Raw genomic sequence first — 21,523 nt, 5'->3', positions numbered from 1 at the left:
TAATCAGAAGAGTAGTTTTCTTAATTATTTCTATTTTCACAAATACACGCATGAAAGTCGTTTAATCAACATTTTAAACACGATTAATCTTACTTTTAATAAATCGACTAATCAATAATTTTGGGACACAAATAAAATGAGATCTTCCATTCTCCATGACCGTGGCTTCAAGTCGAGATCCCACAACCTCCTGGGAATTAGAAAGCTCCAAACCTTTTTATGACCCATGCCCTTGAAGCTGAAGAAAGAAAAAATAAAGAAAAAAATAATCAAAGAGAACGTTAACCTACCCTAAAATAATTCACGAAATGGTAGCTGTAATTCATGGCCGGAAACAGGTTTACCTTGTTTTGAGATTTCCCACTCGCTATCATAACTGAGGGCCCATAAGAAGTAACCACGAAGGCCAAGTGCCTGAGCAAACTCTAGCTTCACAGTTGTGGATCGGCTATCATCATATCCAATCCAAGTAGTCCCGGCATAAGAATACGTGGATACAGTTTTGGCATCATACACCACGGTGGCACCATTCTCTTTATTGAATTTCTCCACCTGGGAAAATATCAGGACGCCATCATCTCCAGGACCGGCCGCCGTGGCCGGTGCTCCGATTCCATTTACCTTCGGGTCTTTAAGCAGCCAAGTCTTCCCGTACAGGGGCAGGCCCATGACCACCATGTTTCCAGGCACACCAGCACGAACCCACGACGTAAGCCCATAGCTCGTGCTTATGTTGCCATGAGGATCATATAATGCCGCGTGAGCTCCTGTAGCCGAAGTGTCCCATGAACCACGGTATTCATAACACATTGCATTGACCCAATCCAAGCTTTTGGCGATGGATGCCACTGGAAACTTCCGGTAGGTCTCGTCCCATTGAAAGTCGACGGCAAAGTAGACGGCAGCCGTGAGCAACAGAGGAGACCGGTGGGTGGACTTGGCTTCCTTTCTGATAGCAACTCTCCATTCTTCAAACAACTGGCCCAAGTCAACCATCTCTTTTGGGTCCTTAGGAAATTCCCAGTCAAGATCCAGCCCATCAAATCCATGTCTTCTCGCCACTTCCATTGCTGAATCTATGAAAATGCTACGCGACCCTTTATTTGACGCCATTCTAGCAAAGAGTTTTGGATCACTACTACCTCCCCCAATTGAGACTAGTGTCTTCACTGGTGGGTTTTTCTGATGAAGGGTGCCAGTGAAATTCTTGAGCAGGGAAGCAGTTGACTCGGATACTTCGAGCTTGAAAGTGACATTACTCGGCAAGAGAAAGGCATAGAAGACGTGTGTGAACAAAGTGGTGTCGATGGCTGAAGGTGGGAAAGTTTGAGTCCAAGAAGGCCAATACGCAGCTTTGACAGCCGGAGGTGAAGCCATGACATATCCGGTGGTGATGGTAAAGAGTACAATGACTGGAAGGAGAAGAACCAATTTGTGGCTTGCCATTGAGTGCTTTGGGGTAATGCTCTCATTGTCAAAGATTTGTGCCTATATATATATACATAGATAAATATCAAAGAGATTATGAAAACGAAAAAGTTGACAATTCTTTATTACAATATAGCTCAAATTCGTTGTGAAAACACTATAATTTTCTACGTATGTTATTATGGATTGCTATCATATTTTTTTTTTGTTTTTTTTTTAAATTATTATTTTTTATTTTATTTTTTTAATATTGAGCTGGTTAGAATTTAACTTTGTAATTTTTTTTTAAAACACTATGCATTGTTATAGTATTTCCCCACATGTTTTTTTTTGTTATGATTTTTTTCAAAATTATCTTTGTTGATTTTATTTTTTTAATATTGAGTTGGTTGATAATTACAATTATAACTACAATAAAACTAAATTACATGGGAAAAACACGGTAGCTTTCCTCACAAAACATTGTGGATTGCTAAAGTGTCTCCCACATGATTTTTCTTTTCTTATGATTTTTTTAAAATTATCCTTTTTGATTTTATTTTTTTAATATTGAGCTGGTTGAGAATTACAATTACAAGTAAGGCTAAATCATGTGGGGAAGAACTAAAGCTTTCCTCACAAAACACTGTGGATTGCTACGGTGTTTCCAACATGGTTTTTTTTTCCTGTTTTTTCCTGTTTTTTTGTTATGATTTTTTTCAACATTATCCTTTTCGATTTTATTTTTTTAATATTGAGTTGATTGAGAATTTAGCTTTGTAATTTTTTTTTAACAAAAAAGTTAAATCATATGGGGAAATCATTGTATCTTTCTTCGCAAAACACTGTGGATTGCTACAAATCATTCTATTTAGTCTTTAAATTTTTTATCACCAACACAACTTTTTTTTTCCGTCATGGAATATTGGTTCCATCACACCTTTAGTTTCTATTACTTATCTAGCACTGATTCACAATTATAAGACCATCAAGCAAATTTGTTTCATAAGCTTGAGGCAACATGCGAGTATGCCATCTTGTTATACTTATTTCTTGTTGGTACATGTTTTGGATGGTTGTGCTTATCCTGGCATTGTTGGAGGCATTGTTGGAAATTGAAGGAATAAGTAAGCTATTTTGATCATTGGTGATTGTTTTACAAGAAAAGTAGGCTATTTTAAATTTGGATTAGGCAAGAAGTTGGACCGGTTGAATTTAAGATTGACTCATTGGATTGAGTTTAATAATAATACCAAATAATTCCTTTTAGTCTAGACAGTTTTTTTATATTCATATTTTTTTTTTAATTTGACTTATAGTGTAGCATGTGCCAAAAACTAGTTACATGTAAAATAAATAGAAAAAAGCATTGGTATAAAATATATATTTTTTCCTTGCATAGCCATATGTTTTTCTTGTAAAGTTTTGGTCTGAATAATGAGTTTGTCAAATCAACTCAAATCAATTCTAAAATTATTTTATTTTATTTTTTAAATAAATATGTTATTTCAGATAAAGTTTTTTAAAAAATTAAAGTTAAATAACTAGTTTTTACATGGATTTGATTGAATATATAAGATTTATCGGATCAATCTCCAAAGTAATTTGAAATGAAACTCGGCTCAAATAAGAATATGATTTTACAAATTACAAATTCACAAGCTAAACTGAATTTAACAACTACGTTTTTTCAAAAGGGAAGAGTTGAAACAAAAGCATCTTTGTTGAATGACTCGGCCAACTTTTTTTTTTTTCCTTGGGCGTGTGTATAATCAGAAGAGTAGTTTTCTTAGAGAACGTTTGGTATTGTATTTGTACCTGTGTTTTGTCTAAATTTAAATTTTTTTTTTGCTAAAATTAAGTGCAGTTTGTACTTTTTGGATCGTTTTGATGTGCTGATGTCAAAAATAATTTTTAAAAAATAAAAAACATCATTGGCATGCATTTCGGCACGAAAAGTTATTTGAAAAGCACCCGCAACCACACTGCCAAACTCGCTCTATTATTTATATTTTCACAAATACACGCATGAAAGTCGTTTAATCAACATTTTAAACACGATTAATCTTACTTTTAATAAATCGACTAATCAATAATTTTGGGACACAAATAAAATGAGATCTTCCATTCTCCATGACCGTGGCTTCAAGTCGAGATCCCACAACCTCCTGGAAATTAGAAAGCTCCAACCCTTTTTATCCGATGACCCATGCCCTTGAAGCTGAAGAAAGAAAAAATAATCAAAGAGAACGTTAACGTACCCTAAAATAATTCACGAAATGGTAGCTGTAATTCATGGCCGGAAACAGGTTTACCTTGTTTTGAGATTTCCCACTCGCTATCATAACTGAGGGCCCAAAAGAAGTAACCACGAAGACCAAGTGCCTGAGCAAACTTTAGCTTCACAGTTGTGGATCGGCTATCATCATATCCAATCCAAGAAGTCCCGGCATAAGAATACGTGGATACAGTTTTGGCATCATACACCACGGTGGCACCATTCTCTTTATTGAATTTCTCCACCTGGGAAAATATCAGGACGCCATCATCTCCAGGACCGGCCGCCGTGGCCGGTGCTCCGATTCCATTTACCTTCGGGTCTTTAAGCTGCCAAGTCCTCCCGTACAGGGGCAGGCCCATGACCACCATGTTTCGAGGCACACCAGCACGAACCCACGACGTAAGCCCATAGCTCGTGCTGATGTTGCTTTTAGGATCATATAATGCCGCGTGAGCTCCTGTAGCCGAAGTGTCCCATGAACCACGATAATCAAAACACATTGCATTGACCCAATCCAAGCTTTTGGCGATGGATGCCACTGGATACTTCCGGTAGGTCTCGTCCCATTGAAAGTCGACGGAGAAGTAGACGGCAGCCGTGAGCAACAGAGGAGACCGGTGGGTGGACTTGGCTTCCTTTCTGATAGCAACTCTCCATTCTTTAAACAGCTGGCCCAAGTCAACCATCTCTTTTGGGTCCTTAGGAAATTCCCAGTCAAGATCCAGCCCATCAAATCCATGTCTTCTCGCCACTTCCATTGCTGAATCTATGAAAATGCTACGTGACCCTTTATTTGACGCCATTCTAGCAAAGAGTTTTGGATCACTACTACCTCCCCCAATTGAGACTAGTGTCTTCACTGGTGGGTTTTTCTGATGAAGGGTGCCAGTGAAATTCTTGAGCAGGGAAGCAGTTGACTCGGATACTTCGAGCTTGAAAGTGACATTACTCGGCAAGAGAAAGGCATAGAAGACGTGTGTGAACAAAGTGGTGTCTATGGCTGAAGGTGGGAAAGTTTGAGTCCAAGAAGGCCAATACGCAGCTTTGACAGCCGGAGGTGAAGCCATGACATATCCGGTGGTGATGGTAAAGAGTACAATGACTGGAAGGAGAAGAACCAATTTGTGGCTAGCCATTGAGTGCTTTGGGGTAATGCTCTCATTGTCAAAGATTTGTACCTATATATATACATTGAGAAATATCAAGATTTATATAAATATTAATTTTAAAGCCTGATCAAAGTATACATGGTCTGAATATCCACTTAAAAAAAATTAAAAAAAATTATGAAAACATAAAGGTTGACAATTCTTTATTATACTTATTTCTCGTTGGTACATGTTTTGGATGGTTGTGCTTATCCTAGCATTGTTGGAAGTTGAAGGAATTTGTCAGCTATTTTGAGCATTGGTGATTGTTTTACAAGAAAAGTAGGCTATTTGACCATGTAGTGATTGTGATTTATTACGTGCCACTCAAAGTGCGTCGGGTGTCGAGCACTTAAACATTATTGTTTTTGTAATGCATTTAAATCATTTAATTTAAAATTTCAAACTTATTAAAATGATTTAAAAATATTAATTTAATATTTTTAAAATATATTAAAAAAAATTATTAAACTCCTACAATTTTTTTTTTGATTAACGTAGGTATACCAGCTTGCGTGCACCTCAACTAATCTCACGGGTTGTAATGTTAACGACTATGTAAGCTTTCAATGTTTCTGAAATTTATGAAACTTGAACTGATAACTTCTAAAAAGTAAATTTAGAATCTAATTAGTTGAATTATACCTTTCATAGTTCTAGTTCTAATCTGACAATATTATTTCATATTATTTCCATGGGTGCTAGAGGATTAGGTAAATGACCATTATAATATATCTAGAAGCCGTCCCTCGAGACCCATTCAATAGTTTTATTTATGTTTGTTTTGAATCAAGCTGAAAAGTAGTTCGGATAAAAAAAGAAGGATAGGACTCAAGAATAATAAAACAGTGTAATCACGAGAAATTGGACAGGAGAATTAGACATTTCTGATTAGAAAAACAAGCAGCGGTCAAGATACATGTTGTAGCTTGAACAAATCAGATTTCTTGAAGATATGCCGAGCTAGTCTACTTACAATGCTTCCAATAATTAATTTAATCTTGTTTGTCCATTTTGAGAAATTGAAAACTCAAGAGCAACATCGAGCCCATAAAACACAATATTTCTCTATCTCGAAAACTAAATTTCTCTCATATCATATGATACTGACAAACTCGAAAATATTTCAAATGGTTATGGGCCTTTAAACAGTTGTTCAATGGGCCTTGATGGAATTTGTTTTTTAAGTTGGGATGTTTCGGTGGCTTGGACAAATTCTCCCTTTGTTATTGGGCCCAATTACGAGCCCATATTTTCCTCCCATTTTAGTAGCCCTTCTTTTCTTTGTTATTGGGCTAGGTTTTGAGCCCAATACTTTTTCATTGGGTTTAGTTTTGAGAAGGTTTTCCTTCTCTAGAGAAGTTTTTGGCAAAAATTCATAAGGAAAAAAAAAAAAAGTTTGTCTAACAAATTTTATCTTGTTAGTTTTTTGAAGATTTTTTTTTTATGTAAAAGCCGTGTTATTCTCTACTTTATTATGAATTTATCTGACAATAAATGATCATCATTCCATATAAATTAAATTAAATGACTTATGAGTTTACACTAATTTTTTTTAATAAAAAAATTAAAATTGAATAGACACTATTATTCATTAACTAAAATTAAATGCCCCAACATGATGAATAGTGAATCCAAGGTATTTTTCACTTTAGTCCTCAACATTTAGAGGATCTTTTTTTTTTAAAATTCAAATTTAGTTTTTTTTTTCAATTTCATCCTTCAATATTGGATTTATTGTGTATTGACTTCATAATCTATTTTGATTTATTTTTTATGGGGTTATCACGGTCTCATGACTCGGGTTGCTAGGATTGCGACTTAGCCAAGTTGACTCAGTTTGTTTTTCATCCCTTTTAAAGTGATTTTTTTTTCAATTTTATCCTCTAACACTCGATTGATTGAGAATTAAACTTCAAAATTTTTCTTTCTTTCTATGAAGTTATCCCGATATCCTAACCTAAATTTGATTTATTAACCCAGGTTGACTCTGATAATTTTTCAATTTAATCCTTCAACATTGAGGTGATTGAGAATTGAGTTTTAATTTTTTTTATTTGTTTTTTATTGGGTTATCATAGTATCATGACCTTAGTTATGGGCTTTATAATTTGTTTCGGCTTGCGTTCTATGAAATTGTCCTAGTCTCATAACCCGGGTTAATGGTTTGATCGATTGACTCAGGTTGAATCAAATGGTTTTTTATGTCTTTTTTAGTTAATTGTTTTTAATATCATCATTTAACATTGGATTTATTGAGAATTGAACTTCATAATTTATTTTAATTTGCATTATATGAAGTTATCCTGATCTCATAACCCAGGTTAAGGGTTTGGTCGATTGACTCAGGTTGAATCAGGTGGTTTTTTGTGTCTTTTTTAGTTAATTGTTTTTAATATCATCATTTAAAATTGGATTGATCGAGAATTGAACTTCATAATTTATTTTAATTTGCATTATATGATGTTATCCTGATCTCATGACCTAAGTTTGACAGGTTAACCCGGGTTGACTTGGTTTATTTTTTAGTTGAATTTTGTTTTTAATTTCATCATTCAAAATTGAGTTGATTGTAAATTGAGTTTAATATTTTTTTATTTGTTTTCTATGAGGTTATTAGGATCTCATGACCAAAGTGACAGATTTAACAAGTTAACTCGAATTAATCCGAGTTATCATTTCAATATTTTAAAAAAGATGTATTCTTAAATTTTTTAGTCAAATTATATTGTTATTGGTAGTTCAGATTATCTATGATCTTGTCAAGTTGACAAAATCATATCATATAAATCTCTATGTAGTTTAATATTTTTTTCTATTAAAAAAACAAATTTACAACAAATAAATATTTTTTTACATTAATTTTTTTTACCTGACATGCGGCGTACCACCCCAATGATCTAATAAAAACCTATTGTAACTGCTAGTTCATCTTAAATACCCTAGTTGATGCAGTTGGTGAAGCTGCCATTAGAATATGTATCTCTTTGGGCGTTGCCATGGTAGGATGCCCTCTCAGGAGTCTTTTTGTGCCTTTCGTAAAATCTGTAGAGCGTAAACACTCTGGACTCTTAGGCTCGTCTTTCTTTTTGGGAAATTAACAAGGATCGGGAATGAGCTTTCAATGACTTACCACCCAAGCTGGAATATGTGATGTTTTGAAATTTAATGAGTAGGTAAAAGGCAATAAAGCCCTTAAAGGCTAAAAATGAGTATAAATGAATAAGGGGTATTGTAGTAATTGAACAAAGAGTTGATAAATATAAATAGAAAAGAAAATAGAAGAGGAGAGCTGTGTTTTAAGAGTGAAAACTGACGGGAGAAGAGAAGAAAAGAGGAGGAAGAAGAAGAGAAAAGAGGGAAAGATAAGGAAAGGAGAAGAGAATTGGAGGAAATAAGTTTAAAGGTAAAATTATGTATAAATATGTGTTCTTTAAGCTTTAAGTTCTGTTTTGATAAATGTCAGGGTTTTGAATATTGTGTTTTGAGTTTGATTGATGAATTAATTGGAAGGTTATGGGTTGATTGTTGTGGGTAATTGGTTAATTAGTTGATTGTGAGAGATTGAAGGTAAAGATGATGATTTTGAGTTATGATTTTTATTTGAATGGTGAAATTATGTTAGAAATCAGGAGATGACAATAGGTAATCTGTGAAATTCTGGGTTTGAGGTTGAAGATGACGAAAATTCAATTTGGTCCCTCAATTTGTGAAATTACAGTTTAGTCCCTAAACTTTGGGAAAATTATAATTTGACCCCTAATTGTATTTTGAGATTCTGGACAGTGTTATTATGAGGTTAAGGATAATGAATCTGAGTTTGATAATTGATTTGGAATATTTTCAGTTTGGTCCCTCAATTTTGGGAATTTACATTTTAGTCCCTGAACTTTATGAAAATTACAGTTCGGTCCCTGGTTCGTTCTAGACAGAATTAAGGATGGTTTATGGGTGAAAATTCAGTATAGTTATGTATTTTCCAGATTGGTCCAGTTTTGGTAAAATTACGTTTTGGTCCCTGTTTTGGAAAATTGTCGTTTTAGTCCATAAACTTAGGAGACTAAGCTGATTTTATTTTATGCATTGGGATCTTTTGTTTGAGTTATTTTTTGAGTATATTTCATATATTGTTGTAGGTTCTCCTAACGATCCTCAATAGGATTTTCGGGTCTTTCGTCTGACATTCCTTTTAGTTCTATATTTTCCGGGTGAGTGGAATAATCTTTAATATGCATATATGATAAGTAAATATGTATGTTGATTATACAATGAGTACAACTCGTTAATTTCTTGAATAATTATATATGTTGCTTATTTTCCGAGTACTCATTTATTCTTGAATTTGCACTCGCAATCTGTCAAAGTAAATTCTATGTGATATGATATACGTTTCTTTGATGATTATGTGAATATCTATTATGCCTTGATATGGGACTTGTCAGTAACTCCATGCTAACAGAGAGTAGTTAGCCTATGTGCACATAGTATTCTGTATGTATACCTAGCTGGTGAGAGAGGCATCAGCCTGTGGCGACTGATCATCCCACAGTGGTCACCTTCGGGTGTCATCTGGTCTGGTCACCTTCGGGTGTCATCTGGTCACCTTCGGGTGTCATCTGATCTCTGACATATAGTCCACTACGTTATGATGATATGTTTAGTATGTATATGATATGTATATGATATGTTCAGTATGTATATGTATATGTATATGTATATCAAGATAAAGGATCTTGCGAACTATTAATATCAAGAATATCTAAAATGTATATTAATTATTATTCCCTCACTGAGTTGGTTGAACTCACCCCTCATTCTTAATATTATTTCAGGTTCTTAGTTTCTGATAGCAGGTGAACCTTGTTGAGTGTTCCTGCTTCTTCAGTTTTGGGTCGGTATGCCTTGCTTATCTTTCAAGGCTGTTTGATTCGATGTCTTAGGCGCTCCACTATTACCTTGTTTTGATTAAGTTTGGATTTTGACAATGTAATGAGTATTATGGATTATTGTTTTTGTTTTAATTACTAATGAGGAGTTTTAAACTATCTTTTGGTTTCATCAGTTTTGAATAATATAAGATTTCTGAAGATTATGAAATGCTGCGTATTTTTGAATAAATTATTCTTTGATATGTCCGTTTTGAGGCTTAGCGCGGGCGGGGTGTCCTTCCGGCACCGCTCCTGCGTTGCCGGTCATGGACCCGGGATTCGGGTCGTGACAGAATAACTATTTGCAGAAAGGGCATTGCATTACATGAACGCTTTCTTTTTGGGACTTGGTAGGTACAACCTTGTGAAGATCAAGGCCAGACTTGTATGGTGGAAAATGTCCTTCCCTCGTTTTTTATCTGGAAGGAGACTTCAACAGAAGTTCTACTCTATTTGTAGATGGACAAAAAACATTTAGCAACAAATATCAACAAAGATTTAATGAGTGCAAGGAAGAAGAACAGAGGTCAGGACGACAGAAGCTAAGTTATAATTTCTTTAGCTTAATATGTAGAAATATAAAGAACAACCTTATGTTTGCTGATAAAAGAGAAAAGAACAAAGAACTAAGTTCACGATGGAAAGAACAAAAGAAAGAACACAGAACTTAGTATTTAAGTATAAAGAACAAAGAGCAGAATTGAGTTGTTGGTTACTGCCATCCCATGCCCTTTTATTTATAGGAAAAGAAAACAGAATTACAAAGAAAAGCAAACACTAGAAACGTACCAGCCAACTTCTCCTTTATTTAAGGAGATGTTTACAAGTTAGTTTAATCCTAGATAAACTCAACAAAAGAATTCAAAAACATATCCTAATCTAGATAGTAATCTCAGCTAACAACTAGATAATCATGCAGTAGATTACTGCTAAGTAATCCTGTTCTAGCTTAGGTACCAAACTTCAACACTCCTCCTTGGTTCCAAAGCTAGTCATTCCAATTCTTGCCCTCAGATCTTCAAACCTGGTTTTAGCCAACGATTTTGTGAAAAAATCTGCTAGTTGATCTTCAGAAGTGCAATAGCATAGTTCCAGTTCTCCTTCTTGCTGAAACTGCCTGATTGCATGAAATTTGATCTTCATGTGCTTGGTTCTATCATGAAAAACAGAATTTTTAGAAATGGCTATAGCTGATGTGTTGTCACAAAACAATGTTGTGGGATTTTGTTGATTGCAATCTAAGTCACTTAGCATTTTCCTCAGCCATATAAGTTGTTTTGCTGCTACATAAGCAGCTATATATTCAGCCTCTGCTGTAGAATGTGCCACCACTGATTGTTTCTTTGAATTCCAGCAAAACACACTCTTTCCCACAGCAAAACAGTAACCTGAAGTACTCATCATTCCTTCATCACTTCCTCCCCAGTCACTGTCTGAAAATCCAACAAGATTGATTGAGTTGGACTTCACAAAATGTATGCCAAAACCTGCAGTCCCTCTCAAATATCTTAATACTCTCTTAGCTGCCACAAAGTGGTTTTGACTTGGCTCTTGCATGAACCTGGAAAGATAATTCACAGCAAATTGAATGTCAGGACGTGTGGATGTTAAATATAGCAAACTCCCAATTAGACTCCTATAAACTTTCCCATCAGCTTTTGGAGATCCATCTTCTTTCATTAGCTTCTGCCCCTGTATCATAGGTGTGCTTACTGGCTTGCATTTGCTCATTGCAAAATTGTCCAGTATTTTCAAGGAAAAACGTTTTTGACAAAGAAAGTAACCTTGATCAGACTGAGTTACTTCCATTCCTAAAAAATATGTCAACAAACCAAGTTCATTCATCTCAAACATGTCTTTCATATTGGTTTTGAATTCCTCTACAAGCTGCTCCTTGTCCCCTGTGATTAGCAAATCATCAACATAAACTGATACAATGAGTTTATGTCCTTCAGCATGCTTCACATATAAAGTTACCTCATTCATGCTCCTGTTAAATCCCAAGCTTAAAAGATGATTATCCAACCTGCTATACCAAGCTCTAGGAGCTTGTTTCAATCCATACAAAGCCTTCTCCAGTAAATAAACTTTGTTTGTTGAATTTGATTTTTCAAAACCAGCAGGTTGCTCAACATAAATCTCTTCATTTAGCACACCATTCAAAAATGCTGATTTAACATCCAATTGAAATATATACCAACCGTTTTGTGCTGCTAGAGCAAACAGGAGCTTCATTGTTTCATGTCTGGAAACTGGAGCAAAAGTTTCTGTGAAGTCGATCCCTGCCTCTTGTGAATATCCTTTCACTACAAGTCTGGCTTTATGCTTGTTGATCTTACCATCTGCATTTAATTTTGTTTTGAAAATCCATTTCACTCCAATTACCTTCTTATGAGTTGGTCTGTCAACTAGCATCCATGTTTGATTTTTGTCTATCATTACAAACTCTTCCTTCATTGCTGCTATCCAAACTTGAGAATTCATAGCTTCTTCAACATCTACAGGTTCTGCCTCAGCTACATTGCACCTGCTATAGATATCTGATAGAGATCTTGACCCCTTTACTGGTTGATCATCAATATTCTCTGCAACATCCCACTCAGTTTGTTGCTCAATATTCCCAGCAACATCTGTTTGTTGATCAATCATGTTTGCAGCATCCAACTCATCTTGTTGTATCTGTTTTGATCCTTCACCTGATGAATTTTTCCAATCCCAAGTAGCATTTTCTACAACTTTGACATTTCTAGTAACCACAACTTTGTTAAAATTCAGATCATAAACTTTATAAGCCTTAGATGTTGTACTATAGCCTATAAAGATCCCTATATCAGCCTTTTGATCAAGTTTTCTTCTTCTAACTTCAGGTTTCAAAACATAACAAATACTGCCGAACACCTTTAAATGATCAATACTAGGTTTAAAACCATACCAGAGTTCATAAGGAGTTTTATCTGCTAAAACTCTTGAAGCCATTCGGTTTATAAGATATGATGCTGTGTTTATTGCTTCTGCCCAGAAATTCAATGGCAGCTTCTTCTCATATAGCAAACATCTTGCCATCTCCATCAATGTTCGGTTTCTTCTTTCACTTACACCATTCTGCTGTGGTGTGTAAGGAACAGTCAGCTGGTGTTTAATCCCTTCTTTAGCAAGGTATGCTTCAAATTGTCGAGATGTATACTCTCCTCCATTGTCAGATCTCAATATCTTCAATTTGTTTCTTGTTTCTAGTTCAACTGCTGCCTTGAACTTAACAAACTCAGCAAACACATCAGCTTTGGATTTTAGAAAGTAAACCCAGCAGTACCTACTAAAATCATCAATAAATAGAAGAAAATATTTTGAACCATTTAATGATTCATTGTGCATAGGTCCACACACATCTGTGTGTACAAGCTGGAGTTTAGACACTGCCCTATATGCATTGTCAGGAAAAGCAGTTCTGGTTTGTTTTCCCAGCTGACAAGCTTCACACATAATTTGTTGTTCTTGAATATCTGGTAACCCGTGAGTCATCTGCTGGTCAGCCATTCTTTTTAGAGTTGCATAGTTGAAGTGTCCCAACCTTTTGTGCCAAAGAACAGATTCATTGTTCTCATAGGTATTGGCACTCAAACATACTTCCTTCTAGTTAACATTAAAACTTCGGTTCATCATTTTTGCAGAAAGTAAAAGTACTCCATTTTTATCTTTAATGTCACACACTCCATCATTAAAGACTATTGAATAGCCAGATTCAATCAATTGACCCACACTAACTAGATTTTGGTTGATCTTAGGCACATAAAGAACATTTTTAAGAATTTTTGTACCTGACAATGTTTCTACTGCAATTGCTCCTTTTCCTTCAACCTTCACAAAGTCTCCATTGCCAATTCTGACTTTAGATAGGTAGCTTTTATCCAAGTCTCTGAATAAGCTTAAGTCTGCTGTCATATGGTTAGTGCAGCCGCTATCAATGAGCCATTATGAGTCCTTTGGCTCTGCTGAATTACACATGTCCTGAATTGTGACCATGAATAAAAGATCTTCTTTGACTTCTAAACAATCGGCTACTTGAGCTTGTTGTTTAGTTTCTGTTTTATTTTTGCAAAATCTTTGGATGTGCCCAAATTGCTTGCAGTTTCGGCATTGAGCATTCTTGAGCCAACACCAGGCTTCAAGATGATTAGTTTTCTGACAGTATTTGCAAGCAGGAAAATGCTCTTTCTTCTCTTTTCCCCTCATAAAGCTGTTATTGATGTTCTGTTGCCAGTTAGCAGATTTCCAGCTTCTCCCTTTTTCTCTTTTTCCTTCTTGATTATTTCTGAAGATGTTCTTAGCCCGACTCTTATCTTTGTAAACTGCTACAAGAGCTCCTTCACTTGATCCTTCTTGTCTATATGCTTGCCTTTGCTCCACAGCTTGCAATGCATTTACTAGTTCTTGCAAGCTCATTTCAGAAAAATCTTTTGAATCTTCTAAAGAACAGATTTTATGTTCAAACTTTTCTGGCAGACTCACCAAGACTTTCTCTACAATTCTAGAGTCTGGAAAATCTTCTCCCAAAAGTCTTACTTGATTCACAAGTTTTGAAATTTGAGAAGAGAAATCTTTGATGCTCTCATTTTCTTTCATCTTCAGACCTTCAAATTGTCTTCTCAGATTCAGAATCTGCATCCTTCTTGACTTCTCATCACCATGGAACTCTGCTTTTAATTTATCCCATGTTTCCTTGGCAGATTTGCATGCCATGATCCTTGTGAAGATGTCTTCACTTACAACATTATGAAGACAAGAAAGAGCTTTGAATCTCTTTGCCTTTTCTTCATTAAAGAACTTCATCTGTGCAATTGTGGGATTGTTACCTAAAGGAGTAGGTTGCCTATCACTTTCCACTATCTCCCATAAATCAAGAGCTTTGAGATAGGTTTCCATTTTTACAGCCCACACACCAAAATTCTGTCCCGTAAACAATGGTGTTTTTGGTGAAAAGCTTGCAGAATCCATTAAAAAAAACTCACTTTATTCTCTCGTGTTTTTCACTCACCAACCCTCAAAGTAAAAACTTTGATTTATCCTCTCTGTACTCTCGTGTTTCTCACTCACAAGAAAGCCCTTCAAAGATCCTAAGGATGCTCTGATACCAATTGTAGAAATATAAAGAACAACCTTATGTTTGCTGATAAAAGAGAAAAGAACAAAGAACTAAGTTCACGATGGAAAGAACAAAAGAAAGAACACAGAACTTAGTATTTAAGTATAAAGAACAAAGAGCAGAATTGAGTTGTTGGTTACTGCCATCCCATGCCCTTTTATTTATAGGAAAAGAAAACAGAATTACAAAGAAAAGCAAACACTAGAAACGTACCAGCCAACTTCTCCTTTATTTAAGGAGATGTTTACAAGTTAGTTTAATCCTAGATAAACTCAACAAAAGAATTCAAAAACATATCCTAATCTAGATAGTAATCTCAGCTAACAACTAGATAATCATGCAGTAGATTACTGCTAAGTAATCCTGTTCTAGCTTAGGTACCAAACTTCAACATAATACAGGTTGGATTTTCAACGGGGTTCCAATTGGGAAACTTGCGAATCATTGAATGAACACATTACTTGCTGGGATGAGGATGCAGTTTCCATGTCCCCTTTCTTTTTTTCTGAAAATCCTGGCCTTTCAGGAGTAGCAATAGCCAGGGAATCATCATTTTTGAGCATTGAGAAAGCTTCTAGCATTGTTGGTCTAGCATCTGGATTTTCTTGGACACACAGCAGAGCAACTTGCATGCATGTCAGTAGTTTACAAGGTGAGGATGAGTCATCCAAAAATGGATCAATGAATTCCATTCCTCGCCCGTTTTTCCACAGGTCATATGCCTGCATGCATCAAGTCAATGTATTTCAAGCTGTCAACTCTACGTGAAAAGCTTCAATAGCAAATCAAATGGTGCAAATAATGATATGAATTCAAGTAACTCACATATTCTAAAAGGTTCAAGTCTTCGTTTTCGCTGTAAAAACGTGTATTCGTCTTTCCACTTATCATTTGAAGTAGGACAACTCCAAAGCTATAAACATCATACTTTATGGAATATATGCCTTTCCTCGCATATTCAGGAGGAATATAGCCGCTGCAATATTGGACATGTTAATGCTAAGTATGTACAGCAAATAAGAAGTTGATGTCAATGAGATGGAGAGTATCGTTAATGAGAGGCAACTACTTACTAAGTTCCAACAATTCTGCTTGTGTTTGCTTCATACACATCTTTCCTGAAAAGTTTAGCCATGCCAAAATCTGATATCTTTGGATTCATTTCATCGTCTAGTAAAATGTTGCTAGATTTCAAATCTCGATGAATTATTGTAAAATTTGAGTACTCTTGGAGGTATAGAAGCCCTTGAGTAACCCCTTCAATGATACGAACCCGCTTACTCCAATCCAAGCTATACCTTCTAATTGGATCTGCATAAAATGGCACAGGAGAAACTTTTAGTTTCTACTTATCTTAAGAATGACATTAATTTGGCATCCGTTGAGACCTCCCAATGCAGATGACTAGAATGATTTGAGCTTGTGGAGAAAAAAAACTGCTTGTCAATAAAATGTGTACTTATTAGCTGCAATGACTAATCAGAAAAAGATTGCAGACCAAAGAGGTAGAGATCCAAGCTTTTATTTGGCATGTACTCGTATATTAGCATCTTCTCTCCCCTCTCGGAGCAAAATCCCAGAAGCCTAACTAGATTTACATGTTGAAGTCTAGCCGTAAGCGAAACCTCGTTCTTGAACTCTTCAAGTCCTTGAGTTGATGATGCTGACAGCCTCTTCACTGCTATTTCCAGGCCTCTTGGTAATTTACCCTAGTACATTTTGACACTTGATGTTAGCATTATTTCCTGTAAACAAACCTGAAAATCTGAACATGAATCCTTCCAAACGTGAGACTTCCAGTCAGGAATACAGAGGGTGAACCATACAATACCTTATAAACAGGGCCAAACCCACCCTCTCCAAGCTGGTTTTCTCTTGAAAAGTTATTTGTAGCTGCTTTAATGCTTTCAAAACTGAACACTTGCAGGATAGGAGCATCACCATCAAAATTTTCTGCAGCGGCCGATAAACTAGTTCCTCTACCAGAGAAACTTCTATCACCTAAGACTCTGGTTCCTGTAGCTGAAAATAGAAGAGGGAAGCAACCCAAAAATGTTTATCTGTTTGTCATTCCATTATTGAAAGTAAATGATGAACCCTCTCAATTGATTAAAGTTTACCTTCTCGCTCAAAAAGTCTCCTTCTGTAGTAAAACATCAATGAGGCTGATAAGATACTGATCAAAGCAATTGGAAGCACAATTTTTAGCCATAACCAACTCCTTTTTCCTTGGTGTACCTCATCTTGTGCTGTTAATGCAGGCCACTAAATTAATCTCTCATCAAATTGAATACATAGTTTTTCATCTACTCTTACTCAACTTCTGTGTGGTTGCGTATAAGGAAGGCTAAAGAATTGCTTTTTTTACTAGTGATGATGTCAAACAGGCACAGGAGAAACCAAAGCATAAACAAAAGCCTAGTTGGTATCTACATACAGACTTAACAGTTCAAGATGCTAAACACACAGTGCAAGCTTAGGATTAGACTTCCACCTAGATTGACAGCAGATGTGGGGATACGCTGGTGCTGTGGTATTCTGTCTGACGCAGAGTATTGTCAAAGCTACCAGAGTTTTCAATTTTCCTGAATAATTTACAATCTAATAAAAAATCATTACCAACCTGCCAGAGAAAGAGCCCAATTGTCATCATTGATCACTTGAAACACGTTGTAACCAAGTAGCCCCTTCTCCTTCGCATAAGAAATCTTAGCTCTAACGGTCTCCACATCATCAAAATTGATCCAAGTTGATCCAGCAACGAAATAATTCACTACATAAGTAGAATTATAAACTGACCTAGCTCCATAACCATAATTTTGAATGAATGATCTGACGAACCTATAGCCTATTGAACCATCAATGGTAACACCAGGACCTGAGGCTGGTGCGCCAAGAGAATTGTCAGTGGGATCCACTAGTTTCCAGGCATATCCATGGTACGGCATACCCAAAAGTAGTTTGTTTGCTGGATATCCTCGACTTAACCATTCTCTAATGCCAAAATCGGTAGAAATATTGCTTGAAGGATTATATAAAGCAGCATGGTTGCCTGTAAAGTTCTCCCTTGAAGGCATGTGATAGTCATATGCTACAACATGTGCCCAATCTAAATTCCTCTTCATTGAATTAATCGGATAACTTACACTTTGAAGACTTGGTGAGTAGCGAACGCCCATTGTTAGAATTAACTTCGACACGCTTGAGTTTCTTGGCTCGGAATCGACAGTAGCCCTCCACTCATCCAACAGAGTTCCTATATTTGACAAATCTGTGCTATTAGGCCAAAGCCAGAACAAGTCTATTCCTTGAAACCCAAGAGTCCTAGCTGTTTTTACCGAAGATTCAATAAAAGACTTCCTGTAGGAAGATTGCGTCAGCATTGAAGACAAGACAGAACTGTTAACTGCCTCACCTATAATGGACTTGTATGTCTCAGCTTGCCCATTCCATATTGACAGAAGCGTTACAATTGAAGGGTTCTTGCGCTTGACGATGCCGGTGAAGATCGAGAAGTTCTGTTGAAAGTCAGATGGGATGGAGAGCTCATAGGTGGATGAGTTGACATTGGCAAATGCACAAAGAAGGTGTGTAAACAAGGCAGAATTTATGTCAGGTATTGGGAAGTCACTACCACCGTACCAGTAACCAGCTTTAATCCATTTTTGTGCAACTGAACAACGATTTTGGGAAGATAGGAAGGCGAACGAGAAGAGAAGGATAATGGTATTTCTGATCGCCATGAGACAGGGGAAGCTGATGCATAGTGTAGCGCCAGGTGCTTGATATTCTTGGAGTCTTGGATACACGTGCACCAGTTGACTGGCAAGTCCTCCTCTGGTGGTCGTCGTTCGGTTGTTCGATTTGTATAATTTCAGTAAATTAAAACCTCCAAAAATTAAAATCGCATCCAAACCGAAATGTGCTTCGTTTTTTCAGGTTTTGGAATGGAGAATTTCGGTAAAAAACTGCATTTCTTCTATTTTCATTTTTAATATAAAAAATGATCTTGTATATTTGTTGATATGTTAAAAGATTACGTATTTATTGTTTTTTTATAATTTATTTTGAAAAATAAAAAAAATAAAAAACCATTCCAAATTAGTTCCGTTCAATTACAAAATATAATTAAAGATATGAAATTCAGAGTCTTATGAAATTTCTTAAATTTTTTGTGAATGTACCCTTATTTCTACTTTTTAGAGGTCTTCTAATAGGTCCACATAATTTTTTTCATGACCAATATTTTTTATTAGATATATAAAATATATAGACCATAAAAAATAAAATATTTTTTATTTATCAAACAAAGTTAATCAAAATAATCTTATAAAAAACTAAATAAATTATTTTAGATACACATTTAAAAACCATAACTATCATAAATTAATTATATAAATAAATTCGAGTATAAAGGTCCATGCGGTTGAAAAATGCCACCTCCACATCCATCCATAATCAAATAAGTCAAGTATTTTTACTCAACTTTACTTTCGCCTCTATATATAGGCTAAAGTCAACGCATACCCACCTCCAGGCGTTTAAACTAGATAATTTTAATTGTATTGCACCGCCGGTCGATCGAATTAGAAATTTTTTAAACGTGATCCAAACATTTTTAATATATTTTTTAAACCTTATAGACTGAATCCTTTACTGGAGAGTTTCAAATTAAGTTAAATTTTGTGAGTTATTCTTGTATAACCCAATCCATTTAAAAAATTTAAAAATAATTTAGATGATTAAAAAAATCAAATTTTAGGTACCGAAAACACTTGGATTTATGATTATAGAACTACCATTTGAATTTCTTTTTTATATACATACCTGACACCATTATAAGGGTGTCACTTTCTGAGACAACAAATCTAAAAACTCTTGTAAAAATTTAAATGTGATCCAAAGATTATATCAAAAGTTATGATTTTTTTTAGCTATTATTTCAGTCTATCTCATTATTTTATAAATGTATTTGCTAGGTCATCAACATAATTTGTTTGGAGAAAATTCTCATTTAGTTATGAAATATCCACACTTGAATGCTTAAAATCACCTATTATCACAAGTCCAACTATATCATTGACATTGAAAAACATGGAATAACTACTACGTTAACAGTAACTTTTTGAGATTTTAATTGAAGTTTACTTTTGAGTTTACAAATTGGACAAAGATATATATTTTGACTCATAAAATATATTTAATTTTTTTTTATTAAATGATGGTTTTTGTGTGAGACGGTCAATTAGTTCATACAATTGGATCCAACTGGTCAACCAGTTAAGATAAATGATTGGAGTTTCACCTTGTCATGCTCTAGAAGCGTGACAATATAAAAATATGTTATTTTGCCAAATCTTTCTCCAATAGTATTATTCTACCAAAACTTTTAAAAAATCTAGCTAATTTCAAAAAATATATGATGGAATCCACATTAAAGACACTCCGGATCCATAATTATAAAATTACTAAACAACCCTTCTAGTAAAGCAAGTTATTTATGTTGGTTAGGGGTAAAATAATAATTTTAGTGTATATTTAATGAAACATTGAGCATAAAGCTATATTGTTTTTTTCAATGCAGGAATTGTTTTTTTCCTTTCACTCCAACAACTCTATTGAATTAATGGTCTATGATAACATTAACAGCTGCCTTGAATAAGATTTTTAGTGCCGTCTCTCCGAGGTCATTTAGACATCATATTGATGTTGAGTAGGGTTTCTCTGCAATAACAAAGTAGCCATGCTGAAGACAATACTTGTAATACAAGTAAAAAACAGCTGTAATTATTAGGGGTATAACTTAAATGATCAGATTTTAATTTATTATTTAGAGGTTATTAGTTCAAGTTTCACAAACCATATAGTCATTAGAAACTTACATGGTCATTAATTTTAAGATCAGTAGAATTAGTTGAGGTACACACAAACTGATCTGGACATCTATATTAATAATAATAAAAAATACCGTTGCGCTAGTGCTATAAAAATCAACCATTCCAGATATTAGCATTTGTCCAAAATATATATATCACTATCATCGTAATAAAATTCTAACACTAACACACCGTCTTCACATTATTCTTAATATCCACCAGAGTGGAATTGAAATTTCTACACTGCATACAAATTGCACCCACTTTTTCTAGAGTTATAACGGTGGTTGTGGCGGTGGCTGTCGCTATGATTATGGTTGAAAATAAAACATTTAATTAATATGCATGGTTGAAGGTGATTTATTAATTAAAAATTTAATGTTAATTATTATGTATATATTTGATTTAAAAGAGTGTGCACGTATATAACATTACATTCATTTGTATTACTAATGTTTGATATTTTGATGTTAGGTGCTTTACAAAAATATTTTTTATTTGAAAATATTTGAAAATATTTTTTTTAATTACTTTATTTTTAATGTAAGTATACTAAAAACATCAAAAAATATTTAAAAAATTAATATTTTTTTAAATAAAACACAAAAAAAAAATTACTACAATTCTAAACACTTAAAATAGCACAAAGAAAACAATGAAAATGCTCCAAGGCTGTACGTGGATCAAACTAAAAGTCCATACAAACTATGTGCTCGTAAATTAATAACCAAATATAAAAGATA

General features: G+C 34.7%; 2 protein-coding genes and 1 long non-coding RNA gene across 8 annotated transcripts; 1 reads left to right on the top strand and 2 right to left on the bottom strand.

Moving 5' to 3' along the window:
• LOC18107793 (class V chitinase CHIT5a) lies at positions 1-4,866 on the bottom strand. 5 transcript variants are annotated; one of them, XR_008058133.1, is made up of 3 exons: positions 3,723-4,861; positions 3,549-3,628; positions 1-166 (listed from the first exon to the last, which is right to left on the bottom strand). XR_008058133.1 is itself a non-coding variant. In XM_052449230.1 (3 exons), the coding sequence occupies exons 1-3, from the start codon at positions 4,822-4,824 to the stop codon at positions 198-200; spliced, it is 1,143 nt and encodes a 380-aa protein (XP_052305190.1). In that variant the 5' UTR covers positions 4,825-4,866; the 3' UTR covers positions 1-197. The 5 variants fall into 5 exon arrangements, 4 of the variants coding, with proteins under 4 accessions (XP_052305190.1, XP_052305189.1, XP_052305188.1 ...); XM_052449230.1 differs by lacking the exon at positions 3,549-3,628 and adding an exon at positions 345-865 and having other exon boundaries at positions 1-238; positions 4,244-4,866; XM_052449229.1 differs by lacking the exon at positions 3,549-3,628 and having other exon boundaries at positions 1-238.
• A 3,245-nt stretch (positions 4,867-8,111) lies between these two features.
• On the top strand, positions 8,112-9,954 carry LOC127904701 (uncharacterized). The gene is made up of 3 exons (XR_008058019.1): positions 8,112-8,242; positions 8,973-9,044; positions 9,669-9,954. It is a non-coding gene; the product is annotated as an uncharacterized LOC127904701 (long non-coding RNA).
• A 5,064-nt stretch (positions 9,955-15,018) lies between these two features.
• LOC18103409 (cysteine-rich receptor-like protein kinase 19) lies at positions 15,019-18,765 on the bottom strand. Of its 2 annotated transcripts, XM_052448969.1 has the most exons (8): positions 18,320-18,765; positions 17,528-18,160; positions 17,025-17,153; positions 16,736-16,926; positions 16,403-16,613; positions 15,978-16,215; positions 15,730-15,880; positions 15,019-15,626 (listed from the first exon to the last, which is right to left on the bottom strand). In XM_052448969.1, exons 1-8 carry the CDS (start codon positions 18,645-18,647, stop codon positions 15,315-15,317), a joined length of 2,193 nt encoding a protein of 730 aa, XP_052304929.1. In that variant the 5' UTR covers positions 18,648-18,765; the 3' UTR covers positions 15,019-15,314. The 2 variants fall into 2 exon arrangements, with proteins under 2 accessions (XP_052304929.1, XP_024445709.2); XM_024589941.2 differs by having other exon boundaries at positions 17,528-18,765.
• Between the last annotated feature and the right edge of the window lie 2,758 nt (positions 18,766-21,523).

The sequence above is a fragment of the Populus trichocarpa genome, chromosome 18 (assembly GCF_000002775.5).
Source record: "Populus trichocarpa isolate Nisqually-1 chromosome 18, P.trichocarpa_v4.1, whole genome shotgun sequence".
NCBI classification, from domain to species: Eukaryota; Viridiplantae; Streptophyta; class Magnoliopsida; order Malpighiales; family Salicaceae; genus Populus; species Populus trichocarpa.
The sequence above is the reverse complement of the archived record's forward strand: the minus strand, read 5'-3'. Positions and strand labels throughout refer to the sequence as shown.

Bases quoted from the DNA above. Each gene is read 5' to 3' on its own strand.
- LOC18107793 (XM_052449228.1), bottom strand. From the start codon at position 4,824: ATGGCTAGCCACAAATTGGTTCTTCTCCTTCCAGTCATTGTACTCTTT. The intron at 345-3,722 runs GTAAACCTGTTT...TCTCAAAACAAG, and splicing joins GTGGGAAATCTCAAAACAAG to GTAAACCTGTTTCCGGCCAT.
- LOC18103409 (XM_024589941.2), bottom strand. From the start codon at position 18,647: ATGGCGATCAGAAATACCATTATCCTTCTCTTCTCGTTCGCCTTCCTA. The intron at 17,154-17,527 runs GTTGGTAATGAT...CTGCATTAACAG, and splicing joins TTGGGCTCTTTCTCTGGCAG to CACAAGATGAGGTACACCAA. The intron at 15,881-15,977 runs GTAAGTAGTTGC...CCAATATTGCAG, and splicing joins AGCAGAATTGTTGGAACTTA to CGGCTATATTCCTCCTGAAT.